The 18456-nt window shown below is 38.2% G+C and overlaps 1 protein-coding gene and 1 pseudogene across 1 annotated transcript in view; one reads left to right on the top strand and one right to left on the bottom strand.

The window, feature by feature from the left end:
- Positions 1 to 18456, top strand: part of Btaf1 (B-TFIID TATA-box binding protein associated factor 1) — a 94826-nt gene that overhangs the window by 40877 nt on the left and 35493 nt on the right. The window contains exons 12-18 of the mRNA XM_059258779.1: positions 3987 to 4127; positions 4819 to 4943; positions 7666 to 7786; positions 14167 to 14271; positions 15832 to 15981; positions 16251 to 16393; positions 17197 to 17371. Of these exons, the coding sequence (XP_059114762.1) occupies positions 3987 to 4127; positions 4819 to 4943; positions 7666 to 7786; positions 14167 to 14271; positions 15832 to 15981; positions 16251 to 16393; positions 17197 to 17371 (960 nt within the window). The remainder of the gene's footprint in view (positions 1 to 3986; positions 4128 to 4818; positions 4944 to 7665; positions 7787 to 14166; positions 14272 to 15831; positions 15982 to 16250; positions 16394 to 17196; positions 17372 to 18456) is intronic.
- On the bottom strand, positions 2353 to 2542 carry LOC131907562 (translation machinery-associated protein 7-like; annotated as a pseudogene).

The following is an 18456-nucleotide window of genomic DNA, read 5'->3' as shown; positions in this document are numbered from 1 at the left end:
AGCACCCACATGGTGGCTCACAACCATCTGTAATGAGATCTGGCGCCCTCTTCTTGTGTACATAATAAATAAATTAATTAAAAAAAAAAAAGCAAGCAGTCCACACATCATGTACTTTTTTTTTTTTACATTATCCATCAGTGGTTTTTTTTTTTTTGCTTATTTTTTTTTTTTTGTAACAAAGCTTAGAAAAAGAAAATACAAGTAACTTTACCATTTTCATATAGGAAAACAAGTTGTAAAAGTTAGAAGCCTTGCTTAAGGTTATAAAACTAATTAGGGTTAGTACCAAAAGTCAAAACTATATGGCATATCTTTTTTTTTTTTTTTTTTAATAGAGTGTCCTATAATCCAGTGTTGGTTGCATTGTAAGGCTTCACCCAGGATAAAAACACATTCATATACATATAGTGTACTAATGAGCATTAATGTTCTCTCCATAGCTACTGAAAATTTTGATATGCTCTTTAGCATGTCATGGTTAGCAGTTGGGTTCCTGTTTTGACTCACAAAAGCTTTTTTAACTTATGATCCATAAATCTTTTAAAAAGTTTAGTGCTAAAACAATAAAAACAAGTGCCCCCCAGGCCTGTAATCCTGTGTGCTCCAAAGTCCTCATCCCAGGATTTGGCAGGCAGAGGCAGAAGGATCTTCTGTTCAGGTCATCCATAGCTAGCTAGAGTATAGCCAGGGATACACATGAGACCTTGCCTTTAAAAAAGAAAAAGAAGAAGCTGGGCGGTGGTGGCGCACGCCTTTAATCCCAGCACTCGGGAGGCAGAGACAGGCGGATCTCTGAGTTCGAGGCCAGCCTGGGCTACCAAGTGAGTTCCAGGAAAGGCGCAAAGCTACACAGAGAAACCCTGTCTCGAAAAACAAAAAAACAAAACAAAAAAGAAAAAGAAGAAAAGAAATAATGAGATAAGTGAGGAGCTACAGAGAAAGAAGTACTTAACCTGTTTTTTTTTTTTTTTTAAACCAGTGTGTGATTTCCTGAGTGCTTTCTAGAACTAGCCAACATGGGCAGGATCTTAGGAGATTGTCCTTCTTAACTTTGGATTAGTTTTCCTCTGTTCTCTTGCTCAATAGTCCAAGAATGAAACCTCCCTTCCTATCCCGGAAAAGCCTTTTGAAGTTACTTCTAAGCTTGTCTTTTTCTGTTGTTGTTTTAAACTGCCAGCAATAAAATATTGGCTTGTGATTTCTGCTCAGAGGCCCAGCTCTACCTGTTTGTTTACCCTTCTGCTTTGTTCCTTGCCTTCTTTGGCCCTTTTAGTCCTTGCAACCCACCTATCAACTCTTCAGACACAACCTCCTTTTTTTCTTAAATCTTAAAGCTTCTATAGAAAACAGAATGAAGCAATGCCTTGCTAGTGTTTGAAAAAAGATTAATTTTTTTTAAAAAGCTTTTTTTTTTTTTTTTTAAGATTACAATTACAGGGCCTAGAGAGATGGCTTAGTGTTTAAGATCACTGGCTGCTCTTCCAGAGGTCCTGAGTTCAATTCCCAGCACCCACACGGTGGCTCACAATCACCTATAATAAGACTTGGTGCCCTCTTCTGGTGGGCAGGCATATGTGCAGGCAGAATACTGTATACATAATAAATAAATCTTTAAAAAGAAGATTATAATTACAGCATTTCTCCCGGTCCTTTTCCTCCTCTTCCCACACACTCCTCCTTGCTCTCTTTTAAATTCATTTTTTCATTGTTGTTGCATGCCTATGTGTATATACGTACATACTCCTAAAGAAAACCTGCACAGTCCATATTATTAATGTTATTTGTGTGTATGTTTTCAGGGCTGACCATTTGATATTGGATAACCAATTAATATGTTCTTTCCTGGGAAGACTATTTCTCTTGTAAGACTAATTTTTTAAAAATGACTTTTAAACCAGTCATGGTGGAGCATGCCTTTTTAATTCCAGCAGCACTCTGAAGGCAGAGGCAGGTGGATCTCTGTGAGTTTGAGACCAGCCTGGTTTACAAAGTGAGTTCCAGGACAGCCAGAGGTACACACAGAGAAACCTTGTCTCAAAAAACAAAAGAAGACTTTTAGTTATCAATTTTCTGACTAATAGCTGACTCATCTCTTGAAGATTTGTTTCTCTTTTTTGTATTTATAAATTTTAAATTAATTTTTGGTTAATGTACAAAGAATTGAGTCTAATTTTGACATTTTCGTATGTATTGTTATTTTACAAAAGTTTATTACAGTGTATACATGCTCTGGGATAACACTTTATCCTGGCTATAGGTGGCTAAAGATATTACTACAAGGAATCCAGATGTTTGAATAGGAAAGGTAGGGGGTTATTTTGTACCATCAGCTCAGGTACAAAGGACAGCTTACTTTTTGCCAGATTTTGTAATCCCACCTGTGGCCAAGGGGTTCTTCCCCATGGCCTTGGCTTTTAGCTCCCTGAGATTCTTCTGCTACTCTCTCTCTGCCTAAAGCCTTGTCTCCCTCATCCATATCCTTGGCCTGCTTCTTGGGCTGTTTCAGGGGCTGCTTTTTGCCACCTTTGTGGTCCAACATGGGGCCTATGGTCCCTTCCCTGAAGCCTGATCCCCATGTATGTATGTATTATTCTTTATTGTTGTTTGTCTTCTTCATCCCCCACTCTACCTCTTGCTGTTTTTTCCCTCATCCCAAATAATTCCCCCTCATGACACATATGTTTCATTACCTTCTCTTGTTCCCCCTTCTTCCTTCCCTTTAGTCCTCTCATAGTCCTCTTTCTACTGTTGTGGTCTGTGAGTGCAAGGGCACCCCTTCCTCCCCTTAGAGTTTTCATATGAGAGAAAACATTTGATACTTGTCTATCAGAGCCTGGCTTAGTTTGACTAATACAGTGATTTCCAAGTCTATCCATTTTTCTGCAGTTGTCACACTTTCATTCTTCTTTATGGCTGAGTAAGTTTTTCTATTTTGTATGTGTACCACATTTTCTTCTCTCATTCATGTGTTGATGAACATATAGGCTGGTTCTATATCTTGACTATTGTGAATAGTGTATTAGTGATCACAGATGTGAAAATGTCTCTGGTATGATGACTTACCACAGAGATATTAAAGTCTGTCACTCTTCACCTAATGCCATGACAGGATTTTTTTTACTGAACTGGAATATCACCCATCAATTTCTTGGGAGCCCTCTCTCTGTCTGTCCCCAACAGTGATGGCAATGTTGGTATGGGGATTTGAACTCAGGTCTCCATGCTTGTAGAGCAAAGCTGTTTTACTACCCAGCTGCATAAAGCCAATTCTTTTTTTTTTTTTTTTTTTTTCGTTTTTCGAGACAGGGTTTCTCTGTATAGCTTTGCGCCTTTCCTGGGACTCACTTGATAGCCCAGGCTGGCCTCGAACTCACAGAGATCTGCCTGTCTCTGCCTCCCGAGTGCTGGGATTAAAGGTGTGCACCACCACCGCCCGGCTTAATTCTTTTGTTGTTTGTTTGTTTTTTTGAAGCAGGGTCTCTCAGTGTGATTGTGACTGTCTTGGAACTCTGTAGACCAGGCTGGCCTCAGACTCACAGATACTGGGATTAAAAGTGTGTAACATCATGACCAGCCTATAGTTCTTGATAGCTTTTTTAAAAAAATTGATTCATTTTTTATTTTATATGCATTGGTGTTTTGCCCACATGTGAGAAGAGGGTGTTGGATCCTCTGGAACTGGAGTTGCAGACAGTTGTGAGCTGCCATGTGGGTGCTGGGAATTAAAGCCTTGTTCTCTGGAAGAGCAGCCAGTGCTCTTAACCACTAAGCCATCTCTCCAGCCCTGGTACTTGATAGCTTTAATAAAGTAGTTGGAATCTTTCTCTAGTGAGATTATGTAAGCTTCTGCTAACTTATCTTTTCTGTTCATGTGTTTCTTTTCAAACAAAAATATTGGAATATGTGTTCAAAGTTAATACAGATGTTTGAACATAGTAATTATACCATAGAAAATTAGCCTGTTTTGATGTACTGTTTTGCAGGATGTAATTAATACTTTATTGCCTAAAGTTTTAACTCGAATAATTGAAGGACTCCAGGACCTTGATGATGACGTCAGAGCTGTTGCTGCAGCATCCTTAGTGCCTGTAGTAGAAAGCCTTGTCTACCTTCAGACACAAAAGGTGTGTTGAAAGTTTTCAGCATTTTCTTCCTGTAGTGCATGTTTACATTTGGGTATGGGATAGTGGGGAAAACATTAAGTTATTGTTATTTTATCTCCTATACCTTTTATAGAAATTCTCTTGTTTCTAACATCCCTCCGATGCATGCAAGCTTGATTATGTGTTATTTTTGGAAACAGTGAGTTGTGTATGGTCCAATTCCTTTTATGTACACAATACACAGAAGTTCCTTGAAAAGGAAACAGCAATTTCTTTCTAAATTTGCCCCTTATGTTTAGAGATGTCAATTTTTAATTTTATTACTTAGCATTTTAACCTGATCTCATTTTTAAGAGACTATTATATTTTAGCTACAGTTCCATTTTATCAAATCCAGAATAAGTTAAAGGTACAGCCAGCATTATTTTATGAGCTCAAAAGCTAAACTTGTATTTTCATGATTGTTACCCTGCCCAGTACATCTCTAGTTAGGAAGGAAGTGACAAAAGTAGGACCTAATGGCACTAAAAAGAGGCTAGAGAATGGTTAATGCAAATAGTGTCTTCGTGATGTTGCTTACAACTGATACTGTCCAAATTCATTGGGATTGTATATCCTGTTGACTCATTAGTGACACTTCGGATATAATTTGGCAGGATTTATGAATTTGTTGTTTGAAGTCAATAACTTTTCTTAAAAACTGATCTTATAGGTACCCTCCATTATAAATACCTTATGGGATTCTCTCCTGGAATTAGATGATCTAACAGCTTCAACAAATAGTATTATGACTCTTCTTTCATCCATGTTAACTTACCCTCAGGTCCAGCAATGCAGGTAATTATTTCTTATTAGTGTAATAAAATAGTAAACCTTTATATACTTTCCAGATGATTAAACTTAGATTGTTCTAGCACCTTTAAGAACAGTGCTGTATATTGAGGACACCACTTTTTCTCAGAAAATTTTTTTTTCCCTTTATTCTAGATACTAGAACATTTGGGACAAGAAAGGTTAGTTTAGGGGCTAGGATAAGAGCTTAGTGGGAGATTGCCTAACATACAAAGCCCCAAGTTCTAGCACTGCATACACACAAATAAAGAAACTTCAAAGAGTTATTTTCTTACCTTGGGTATTAGTTTTATAGTTCATTATCTTGTGGATCTAAAATAGATACTTTAAAATAGTTTATTTTAAAAACAGTCATTTTGCTGGGTGGTTTTCACTCATATCTTTAATTCCAGCACTTGAGAGTCAGAGGCAGGTGGATCTCTGAGTTTGAGGCCAACCTGATCTACAAAGTGAATTCCGGGACAGCCAGAGCCTGTTACACAGAGAAACCCTGTCTGAAAACACAAAAAAGACCCCCAAAACCTCAAACAAACAAAAAGCCAAACACAACAACAAAAACAGTCATTGTGCCTTTAATCCCAGCACTCAAAGGCAGAGGCAGGCTGATCTCTGTGAGTTTCAGGCCATACTAGTCTACACAGTGAGTTCCAGAACAGGTAGGGCTGTTACAGAGAAATTCTGTCTTGAAAAAAACAAACACCAACCAAAAAAACCAATCAGTTTATATTATCTCCAGTGATAGCCCAGAATATAGATTTTTAAAATTAAGCATGCCAGAATGCCGTTTCTTTTTCTTTTTTTAATACACCTTTATTATGTATACAGTGTTCTGTCTGCATGTATGTCTGCCCACCAGAAGAGGGTACCAGATCTCAATATAGATGGTTGTGAGCCACCATGTGGTTGCTGGGAACTGGACCTCTGGAAGAGCAGCCAGTGCTCTTAACCTCTGAGCCATCTCTCCAGCCCCACTGTTACTGTTTGTAATAATAGTATCCACAAAAATGCAGAAGAAATATTACACAGCTTTTTAAAAATTCACAAATGGGGAAGTTACTGTTCTTAGCCTAGTGAGTTTTATTCAGTGAATGTTCATATGATTATGATTTTAAAGCAACTTGTGGCTACATGAGTATTTCAGTGAAATTCAAGCATGTTGAAAAGCATGTTCTTCATCTATTGTAACTGGTAGGATTTAGTGCAGAATTCAGGCTGGCAGAGCAGCATGCAAGAAGAGTAGCAAGCGAGTTCTCGTAGAAGCGATAGAAGACAGCAATTGAAGTGGTAGCGCGTGGGTGGGGCTTCCCACTTTTGACAGTTTCTGCTGCTGGTCCAGTAGGAAGGGGTTAAGTGAGTTCATGTGACAACTCTTCCAAATCTGTATAGTTACAGGGGTTTTAAATTACTTTAAACCAGAGGTTAAGTAAATATCTTTGAAGGCTGAAACACTGAACATTTTTGGTTGTGAGCCAGTCTTAGCTGAAACTATTCCACTATGTTACTGTAACCAGATAACTGCCAGCATACAATACGTAGAGGATGTGTTTCAGTAAAACTTTCATTTAAAAAAAAGAAAGTCTATAGATTTGGCCTGTAGACCTTAGTAGGTGGTATCAAGAAAACTAAATAATGTAGGACTGGAGAGATCTCAGCAGTAAGATTGTTCTTCCAGAGGACCCAGGCTCAATTCCTAGTACCCACATGATGACATGAGGGCTCACAGCCATCTCTAACTCTAGCTCCAGGGCCCTCTTCTGGTCCCGGTGGACATGGCATGCATGTTATGCACAGATATACATGCAGGCAGAACACCTAGACACATAAAATAATGAAATAATTTAAAAATCGTAGATAATGTAAGAAAATTATACAATGTAATAAAATTTCTGGTAATCCAATATGAAATAATATAGTTCCATTTTTTTAATCTCAAAATTGGCCTTATTAGAAAAATTGTGTCATATGTTGTGGTAATTGGCAGATACTTTCTATCTTATACAAGAAAAAATGCAGCCTGTTGAACAATTACACTATTAAGTCTTTTTTTATGATGCTTTTATATATTCTGAATCACTCATGTCTGCATGTGCATGTATTTAAATTGGAACTTTTAAAATGAACTTATAAATAAATAAATGAATAAGCTGGGCGTGGTGGCGCACGCCTTTAATCCCAGCACTCTGGGAGGCAGAGCCAGGCGGATCTCTGTGAGTTCGAGGCCAGCCTGGGCTACCAAGTGAGTTCCAGGAAAGGCGCAAAGCTACACAGAGAAACCCTGTCTCGAAAAACCAAAAAAAAAAAGAAATTATGATTAGCTACCCATTGAGGTTAGCCCTCGGGATGGCAAACAGTTACGGGAACCTGATTGTGTAGCTAGGATACATTCCCCATTTTCCTAGGAAGAGCAAAGTTACAATTGCAGATAATTGGAAAATTCTGACTTGATGAGGGTAATTAAAGCATTAGTGCCATAGAGAAACCTATTATTAAATCTCTGCCCTTTATTGGCTGTATTTTCTCTGTCTTTTGGTGTTACAATAACATTTTTGAAGGAATGTTAAGTGAATACTCATGAAAATTGGATCATTTCCTATTTATTGAAAAGACATGTCAACATCACCAGGTTCGTACAACATTGATATTAGATAACATGTTTATGGAGTTTCAACTGAGAATGAATAAGGTTAATTTGTGTTTTCTCTTTTAGTATTCAGCAGTCACTTACAGTTTTAGTTCCCCGTGTCTGGCCATTTTTGCATCACACTATATCTTCAGTTCGAAGAGCAGCATTGGAAACTCTCTTTACATTGTTATCAACACAGGACCAGGTAAGAACTGATAATTATTTATAGCAACCTCAAAACTTCTGTAAATTAATTTTATAGAACAGATCACATCATTGCCTCATCTTTGCTATATATCAAAAATGCTTGGGCATAGTAGGTGTATGGTAACCATGTAAACATAAGAATATCATCACGGGCTGGAGAGATGGCTCAGCGGTTAAGAGCACTGGCTGTTGTTCTTCCAGAGGTCCTGAGTTCAATTCCCAGCAACCACATGGTGGCTCCCAACCATCTGTAATGAGATCTGGCGCCCTCTTCTGGCCTGCAGGTGTATATGCAGACAGAACACTGTACACATAATAAATAAAATCTTAAAAAAAAAAAAAAAAAGAATATCATCAATATGGGGCTGGAGAGATGGCTCAGAGGTTAAGAGCATTGGCTGCTCTTCCAGAGGTCCTGAGTTCAGTTCCCAGCAACCACATGGTGGCTCACAACCATCTATAATGAGATCTGGTGCCCTCTTCTGGCCTGCAGGCAGAACAACACTGTATATATAAAAATAAATAAATCTTTAAAAAAAAATTTAAAAAAAGGGAATCTCATCAATATGAGGTCAGAAATATTTTAGAATTTTGTTTTAGTTTTATTATTTTATCAGAACTTGGGACTAATGCTTAATACATATGAAATAATTAAATATTAAGTGAACTATTGATTGAATAATTCCTTCCTTTAGGATGAATGTTAGTCTGTGATTGATAGGTAATTGGCAGGAACCATCCCAGGTTATAAAGGCTGCACTGAAGCACTGAAATAAAACCACTTAAAGACTGACTACTGGATTCCAACTTGTCTTTTATTAAAAGTTACTGTCACAAGAGCATGCATTTCCAAGGATCATGTAATTCATTAGTCACGTACTGGGATTCCCACAGAGTTCCTTCAGGTCATATTAGTGTGTGAGTGGTGGGCTGATGAGTCCTGTTTACATTCCTATTTTTGAAATAATTCTGGAGATTGAAAAAAATATGTCAGGAAAATAAATACCAATAAGGTGTTAGAGTTTTAGTCAATCACTTATTTGTTTATATTTATTTATTTTTTGAGACAGGGTTTTGCTGTGTGGTCTTGGCTGGCCTGAAATTCATTATGTTAACCAGGCTGGCCTCCAGCCGACAGACATTTGCCTGCCTTTGCCTCCTGAGTACTGGAATTGAAATTTGGGCCAATCACTTTCTTTTACAGTTTGTGGGGTTTTTGTTTGTTTGTTTTGTTTTGATTTGATTTGTTTTGTTTTTGTCTTTATTTTTCTTTTATGTGCAAGAGTCTGTGCACCACATGCATGTGTGGTGACCCTCCATGTGGGTGCTGGGAATCAAACCCAGACCTTTTGCAACAAGAGTTCTTAACCACTGAGCCAACTCTCTAGCCCTCCCTTTTTTAAAGTTATTAATAAATAATTTTATTTTAGTAGGTTTCACAGCTAAAATCTTGTTGTGAGGAAAAGGATGTCTAATGCTATAAATCCTAAACACAGGCAAAGCTTCATCAGCTTTCCTAATTCCATCTTTAAAATGAACTTTTAATATCTCTGATACATTTGATTTCTCTTTCTCAGCTGTCAAAACACACTCTTAATTTATGACAAAATGATTGTTTCCCAGCATCAGGACTTAGGAAACCAGAGAAATCACTTAGGACCCTGATGAATTGAATTGAATTGTGAAAATTCAAATGACAAGTGTAGAAAGTAGTTTGGAGCTTGTGCTGTCCCATAGGGCAAGTGTGTTAGTCTGGGTCAAGTGCACAGACTGGTCTCAGTTTGAGTTACTCATTATAAATTGTGCAAGAAACAAAAAGAGGTGAAATGAAGACTTTCTGACTTTCTCAAGAGCAGATGTATTTTTAGACAGTAGACACTTGCATGAGTGAAAGTCTCTTATGTTGCTAACCATCTATATTCCATATAGATGTGCTTTAATTCGAAGCATGATACTGTGTCACATTTGTGTAAATAAACATTTATAAATTTAATTTTGCATTATCCTTGTAATTTTGTCTAATTAGAATCTCTGCAGAAAAGCCTTTAGGTCTCTTTTGTAATTCTAAATTGATTGGTTATGGGCTGAAAATGCAACTGGCATGGATTGTTCCTAATTTTCATTTCATTTTTGCTTTAGTGATTTTGGGCATGCCCTTAATCCTAGCACTTGGGAGGCAGAGGCAGGTAGATCTCCATGAGCTCAAGGCCAGCCTGGTCTACAAATTTAGTTCCAAGACAGCCAGAACTGTTACACAGAGAAACCCTGTTTCAAAAAACAAAACAAAAACATGCCTTTTTTTGTTTGAGAATTGGTCTTGCTGTATAGTCCAGTCTGGCCCTCAACTTTTTTGCTTTAGCTTCCTGAGTATTGGGATTAGGAACATGTAGCACCATGCCCAAGCTCACCTATTTTTCAATTTATGTACTTTCTTCTGTTTACATATTTACAAAATTATTATCTTCTTCTCTTTGGTACTTGTTTCTGCACAGTCATGGTATTATTAAAAAGAATAATTCAAGTTAACTGTTAGAACAGTTTGGAAGCACTTAGGAGGCAGGGCAGGCCGATCTCATGAGTTCAAGGCCAGCCTGGTCTGCAGAACAAGTTCTAAGACAGCCAGGATGACACAGAGAAACTCTGAACACAACAGTATGGGGACTCATAGCCTCAGTTATTTTCAAACTGCTCAGTAGGTTGTTCTTGTCTGCTATAGTAAACCCCTGCATTTATCTTGATATCAAGCTGTTAAAATCTGTTTCCTTATTTATATCCCAGAGTTGAGAACATTTCTCAGTCTACTCTTGTTACCCAGTTATAACCGTGTACACTTAATGAGGGTATCTTTGCATATGGCTTACCATTCCTACATGTTTACAGACACATTCTCAAATCCTTTTCTAAATGTGAGCTCTCTTCCTGTTTACTTGCAGGGTAATCCTTTCTTTCAGGGAACAGGTCAAATCTTCGGTGTCTCCAAGCTATTTTAATTTCTGTAACTTACTGTCATATGTGTGTGCTGTGTGTATGGACTTGCATAGGCCAGAGGACAGCATTCGATGTCTATCATTCCTTGGGCTCCATCAACCTTTCTGATTTGAGACAGGGCTCACACTGGCCTGGCATTTGCCAAAGACCTGCCTACTTTTGCCTCCCTGTCTACCCCATTTGGCTGTTTTTGTTTTTGTTTTTATTTTATGTGTATGGATGAGTACTTGCATGCATTTATGTGCACCATGTGTGTCTGGTACTGGAGCTGCAAGTGCACAAATACACTTAACCACTGACCAGCTCCCTAGGCCATTTTTTTTTCTTTTTTTTCCTTTCTTTTAATGTGGGTTCTGGGTATTAAACTCTGGTTTTCATGCTTACAAGGTAAGCATTTCACTGACTGAGCTGTCTCCCCAGTCCTCTGATTTTTGTTTTACATTTATTTATTTATTTATTTATTCATTCATTCATTCATTCATTCATTACATTCATTCATTCATGTATCTATTTGTATGTGTATGGATAACTGGCACACAAGTAGAGGTCAGAAGGAAACTTGCAGGGGTTGATTCTCTCCTTTCACCAGGTTCTGGGGATTAAACTCTGGTCATCAAACACATTTATCTACTGAATTATCTCTCTGCAACCCCCTTTAAATCTGAACTGGTTTTTTTGGGCAAAACTATTATTATATAGTGAAAACTTTATTATAAATCTGTGATCCCATTAACATCTAGTGAACTCTTAGAGTTCCTAACCCGATGCCATTTTTTTATTGTCTTCTTCACAGATTATCAGGTAGTTACTTATCGGTGATTCATAGTTCTCTGTAAATTTCTTACTAATATAATTCCATGATCCCTTAGCTTAATTTTTAAAAATTTTTCTTGCTTGCAGCTTTGAAATTCAAAGCTTACCGGGTGGTGGTGGCATACACCTTTAATCCCAGCACTTGGGAGGCAGAGTCAGGTCGATCTCTGTGAGTTCGAGGCCAGCCTGGTCTCCAAAGCGAGTTCCAGGAAAGGCGCAAAGCTACACAGAGAAACCCTATCTCGAAAATCCAAAAAAAAAAAAAATCCCTTGCAACCTTACAGTTGTAGATGAGGGGTTGGGGATTTAGCTCAGTGGTAGAGCGCTTGCCTAGCAAGCACAAGGCCCTGCGTTCGGTCCTCAGCTCCGGAAAATTAAAAAACAAACAAACAAACAAAAAACAAAAAAGAAACAGTTGTAGATGAAGTGAGATAATATAAATGAAAGAACTTTGCAAATGTTAATTCTATACAAATATAAATAATTATACAGAGAATAAAACATACTTATACCATATTTTATTATTGGAAATGATATTTAAAAGTAACAATACAGCCGGATGTGATGGTACATACCTTTAGTTCCAACACTCGGGAGGCAGAGGCAGGTGGATCTCTGAGAGGCCAGCCTGGTCTACAGAGCACGACAGCCAGGATTGTTACACAGAGAAACCCTGTCAAAAAAAAAAAAAGTAGCAATACTCTGAAATATTATTGGGATTAATTTTATGCTAGGAAATACGGAGGTGGCTACTACTATTTATATTTTGCAGATGAGAGAACTAATGAGATTAAGAAACTTTCCCAAATTCACATAGGTTACACAGCTCTTTCAGCTTTTACCTAAATTTGACAAAGAAAGAAAATAAATTGCATACCTACTGAATTGCTTTCCAGCTTCAGAATGTGAAATGAGCTTGGGTACAGAGAGAAAATGAGCCTGATGTCTGAGTTCCTGAGCACTGTGTTCTTGTGTCAGTTCCTGACACACCCAGCTGTCACTTTGAGTAATTGCGCAGTAATTTGGTGGGCAAGGTCACAGTAGCTCAGTATATCACCTCGTAAAGATCACTCTTCAGTTTACTCACAGTTTTTCTGCTGTTTTTATTATTATTTTTGTTTTGCCCATAAAATTAGAAGATTCGAAGAAAGATATGTTATTGTCAACTGTATAAAGACGTATGTCTACCATTATCAGTGTCATAGAGAGTTGTTTTTCTTACCCTGAAAGTCACCTTTGTTGTAGCAATTTCTCATCCTCCCAGCCTCTTAGAATCACTGCTCTTTGACTCTCTCCATAGTTTTGCATATGTCATGTAGTCGGAGTCATCAGTATGGAACCTTTTCATTACTTTGTAATAGGCATTCAGGTTTCCTTTGTGTCTCTCATGTCTTGATAGCTTATTTTTTTAAGGGTGTCTTACACTCCTATTGTCTTGTTGTACCCTAATTTATTCATTCACCTACTGAAAGGATACCTTGGATACTTTCAAGTTTTGGTAGTATATATAAGGCTTCTATAAAGTGCAGGTTTTTGTATGGATCAATACTTCCCCTACTGTGTGCAGATATTAAGGAGCCCACATACTAAACTATACTATAAGAATAGGTTTAGTTTTGTAAGGAACTTCTGAGTTGTCTTTTAGAGTAGATACACCATTTTGCCCTTTTATCAACAGTAAGTGCGCCACATTCTGGCTAGTGTATATTATTATCAATGTTCCTTATTTAGGCCATTTTAACAGGTGTGCGGTGATAGTCTCATTGTTGTAACATACCATGCGGAATAGTTTCTTTTCTTTGTTTGTCTGTTATAGTGCTGTGGACTAAACGCAGGTTTCACACATGCAAGGCAAGCGTTCTACCACTGAACTAGATCCTTGGAACATCATTATCTTCCTCTTTTTTTTTTTTTTTTTAATAAAGACAGAGTCTTTCTATACAGACCTGGCTGTCCTAGAACTCAGTATGTAGACCAGGCTGACCTCAAACTAAGAGATCTGCCTGCCTCTGCAACGTGTGTGCCACAATGCCTGGCTTTCTTAGAACAGTTTTGAGAGAAAACTGAAGGAAAAGTATGGTGTTCCCATATACCTTAATCTCACATGGTATACAGCATCCCCCCACTGTGAACACCCTCTATGGGAAAATAAGGCCCTCACTATTAGTGGGTTTGCATTAACTGAAGTTCGTAGTCTCCATTAGGTTCCCCTTGGTATTGTAGAGTGTGTGGGCTTGACCAAATCTCCTATGTATGCACAATTATATAGACTAATAAATAGTCTCCCTGCTCTCAGCAGTCTCGTGCTCTACCCATGAGTTCTTTTCCCCCAGGCAGATTTGAATACCTAAAATGTAAATTCATCAGCATTTGTAGCAGGAGACAGCACATATACAAAATTATATCACATTTTCTTGGTTAGACATACAGGGCAAACCTCTTCCTTTAGAGATGGAATTTGGTGTCTACAGGTAACTGTTTAGATTGCCAGTGATTGAGATGAGAGTAAGGGAAGAGAGTCATGTATGCTAATGTCTAGGAACTACATGTCATAAGTTTGATTGTTTTTGTTTTCAGAACTCTTCATCTTGGCTTATACCCATCCTGTCTGATATGCTGCGACACATTTTTCAGTTTTGTGTTTTAGAAAGCAGCCAGGAAATTCTGGATCTTATTCACAAGGTACATGATGAATCTGTCAGTATTTCTTGTTCTAATAAATTTATAGATATAGTTAAAATAATTACTATGCTATTGGTGAGGGATTTTAATGAATTAAGCCAACTAAAATATTTGAAGAATCCAGTAATCTACATGATGATCTGGAAAACTAAGTTTCTTATGGGATATAATATAAATTCAGGTTAGTTATGTTTGTTTCTTCTTGTATGTCCTATTAAGCTAATGTTTTACTTTTTGAAGAGATTTTATTTAATATTTTCTTTTTAATTTGTGTGTGTGTGTGTGTGTGTGTGTGTGTGTGTGAGAGAGAGAGAGAGAGAGAGAGAGAGAGAGAGAGAGGGAGAGAGGGAGAGAGGGAGAGAGTGAGTGGTGGTGGGGGAGAAGGGAGGAGAGGAGAGGAGAGGAGAGAGAATTCCTGTGGAGTTCAGAGGTATTGTGTTTCTTTGTGTAGGGACCTTGCTGGAATCTCTGAGACAGGGTCTCACATAACCAAGGCTGGCTTGAGCTTGCTGTATAGCTAGGTAGGGTTGTCCCCAGACTCCTGGTCTCTCAATCCTGGGCTTGCAGATATTTTGAGCATGCCTGGCTTGGCATGTTTAATTTATAAAGTCTCAGATATTCTCTGTTTTTTTTTTGTTGTTGTTGTTGTTGAGTAGATTTATCTGTGTATCTCAAGCTGACCCTGAACCCTTGATCCTTCTGCTTCAGTCCTCCTGAGTGCTTTATAGATGTATACCACCATACCAAACTCCTATATTCCTGTTTTTGTTCTTTTAGGTTTTTCAAGACAGGGTTTCTCTGTGTCACAGCTCTGGCTGTCCTGGAACCTGCTTTGTAGACCAGGCTGGCCTTGAACTCACAGAGATGTGCCTGCCTCTGCCTCCCAAGTACTGGGATTAAAGGTGTGCACTGCCACCTCCTGGCTCCTACATTCCTTTTTTAAAACCTTATTTACTGGGCTGGAGATTGGCTCAGTGGTTGAGAGCACCTGTTGCTACAGAAGACCCAGATTTGATTTCTAGCACCCACATGGCAGCTCATAATCATCTGTAACTCTAGTTCCAGGGGATCTGATACTTTCTTCTGACCTTCATGGGCACTGGTCACACATGTGGTACATATACATATATGCAGGCCCACACATAAAAAATCAATTTAGTCTTAAAACACCACAACTTCTATTTTGTGTGTGTGTGTGTGTGTGTGTGTGTATGGGTGGGTGGGTGTGTGTGTGTGTGTAGGGTGGAGCAGCTTTTTTGGCTTTGGTTCTCTCTTTTCATCTTGTAGGTTCTGGAAACTGAACTCAGATTGTCAAGTGTGGTGGCATGCACCTTTACTCACTGAGTCATCTTTGTGCCCCCATGTTCTTAAAAAACAACAAACTCTGCTTTGCATTATTTCATGTACCAGTATTTCAAAGTGAATCTCTATGTTGACTTTTCAGATGAATCTCTTTGCTATAACCTTCTCCCTCCAGTTGATTTTCTCTAAAAGTATGTTTTATATTTTGTTAGCACTTAATAGAAAAATTTGTTTCCTATTCTCCTTTTCACTCCATAGGTTTGGATGGAACTGTTGAGCAAGGCTTCAGTTCAGTATGTGGTAGCAGCTGCTTGCCCATGGATGGGTGCTTGGCTTTGCTTAATGATGCAGCCTTCTCATTTACCTATTGACTTAAATATGTTGCTAGAAGTAAAAGCTAAAGCCAAGGTAAGTATAGAGAAACATAAGGTATTTCTATGTTCAACTCATTACCAATATAGTAACTGAGAAACTTGCAATTATTGCTTTATTCTAAGGGTGTCTTCATTAACATTAGGCAGGATCAATTCTTTATTCAGACTCTGACAAACTCAATAGTAATTATTAGCCCTTAGAATTTATGAAGAGAACTACATTTTACTGGCTTTGTTGTTTCCAATTAAATTTTATTGATTAATCTTTAATTATTGATTTTTTCCTTTCTGTTTTTCCCTTAGGAAAAAACAGGTGGTAAGGTACGGCAAGGCCAAATCCAGAATAAAGAAGTGCTTCAGGAGTATATTGCAGGTGCAGACACAGTCATGGAAGACCCAGCTACCAGGGATTTTGTAGTTATGAGGGCCAGGATGATGGCAGCTAAGTGAGTACTCGTCAAGTGTCGTAGAGGGAAAGTTCTGGCTAATAACTGTAAACAAAAGATTTTTTTCTTGTCTGTCAGTTCTTCTTCCTTTATACTAGTTATCAAAGAAAAAACTAAAGCAAGTAAATTTTTTTTTTTTTTTTTTTTTTTGTTGTTGTTGTTGTTTTTTGAGACAGGGTTTCTCTGTGTAGCTTTGCACCTTTCCTGGAACTCACTCTGTAGACCAGGCTGGCCTCGAACTCACAGAGATCCACCTGGCTCTGCCTCCCGAGTGCTGGGATTAAAGGCGTGTGCCACCACTGCCCGGCGCAAGTAAATATTTTTAAGGTTTTGAAGTTTTAAAAATAGATGGTTGGGTGGTGGTGGCCCATTCCTTTAATCCCAACAGTTGGGAGGCAGGTAGATCTCTGTGGGTTCGAGGCCAGCCTGGCCTACAAAGAGAGTTTCAAGAATTTGGGGTTGGAGGTATAGTTCAGTTAGTAGAATGTTTGCCTGGCATGCACAAGTCTCTGGATTTGATCCCAGATACTACACAAACAGTGTGGTGGTGCACACCTTCAGTATCACTTGAGAGGTGACCGAAGGGAGATCAGGAGTTCAGAGTCATCCTCAGTGACATCAAGAGTTGAGAACCAGCCTGGAATATGTTAGACCCTGTGTCAAAAACAAAAACAAATTACCTTATGTCTTCATGAAAATAAGGTAGAAGATAAGTTACAGTTTTTGTGGGGAAATTTATATCTTTAGTAGGAGAAATTTTCCCTCAAGTAATTTTTATAGTATGGCCTTTTCATCTCTTTTAGGTTGTTAGGAGCACTTTGTTGCTGTATTTGTGATCCAGGTGTAAATATGGTAAACCAAGAAATTAGACCAGCAGAATCTCTTGGCCAGTTACTTCTCTTCCATCTGAACTCCAAATCTGCTTTACAGAGAATTAGTGTTTCGTTAGTAATCTGCGAATGGGCTGCTTTACAAAAGGTAAGGTATATTCCTAAAGTAATAAAGGCAAATTTAGTAAAATCAATTTCTGTTAGCATTTAGAACTAATTTATAACTTCCAACATAAAAGAAAAAGCAGTTTCTTTATAAAAATCTAACAGTTATGGGAAAGTATTCCATATAATATTGAACATCGTTTTCCATTTACTTTTAACTTGTTTTTTTAGCACCCCATTCATATGAGACTACTCAGCTGTGCTCATACTTAGTATCTGTCCATCCCTACAGTCTGTTACAAAGCTCCCCGTTAAGACTTGTGTGTGTATAGAAAGAAGCAAGCCAGAGCCTGACTGTGTAATCCAGTTGGTCATTACTTTCAGGCAGCACATTTTTAGTGCTTTGTGTTTTTGGAGCTCTATTTATATGGATAGTTACAAGGGCAGAAGTTTTGGTCACAAGAAAAAGATCTCCACATTTGAACTCAAATCTGCATTTCCAAATGAACCAAATTCCCTTCTAGCCTCTTTAACTTTAAGCTTCTGTAAGATGTATGATTTTGTGTAAGACTTGTTTCTGTAAATCAAAGAAACTTCCTGCTGGTTTTGTTTATTCCATTGACTGGAATTCTGGAAATTTAACTGTCTGCACTTGCTGTGAGAGTTGCTTGTTACTGCCTCTTAGCAGTTTGTCAAAGCTATGTCTAAAAGTAATTGAACCGTGCTTTATTGCAATTGAGACCCCACTTTGCCTCTGGAAAGAAGCAAAGCTTATCTGTTTTGTTGTCAGGACTCCATGTGCTGGAGAGGCAGTGATGCTGTGTTTTTGTGCCTCTCAGACTCAGCAGCAAGTGTTGACAGTTCGGTTTCTGGACCCTCACAGAGCTTCTCTGGATTTACTCTGTGAAGCCCAGGCTGATCACCCAGATCCCACAGAACCCCTCATGGCTCACCACTGAGGCCATTCCCCCTCTTGTTGGGGCAGGCAACAACCAGAGAGAGTGGGAAGGGTTAGTTAAATTTGGGGGCAGGTAAGTAGCTTTTAAATTATATCCATTTTTACAATACAGCATGTGAAGCTGTGGTTGAACTGTTAAAGATATCTAATATCAAATTTTGAATAATATT

This window comes from Peromyscus eremicus, chromosome 1 (assembly GCF_949786415.1).
Source record: "Peromyscus eremicus chromosome 1, PerEre_H2_v1, whole genome shotgun sequence".
Classification (NCBI taxonomy): domain Eukaryota; kingdom Metazoa; phylum Chordata; class Mammalia; order Rodentia; family Cricetidae; genus Peromyscus; species Peromyscus eremicus.
This window is presented reverse-complemented; position numbering and strand designations above follow the sequence as displayed.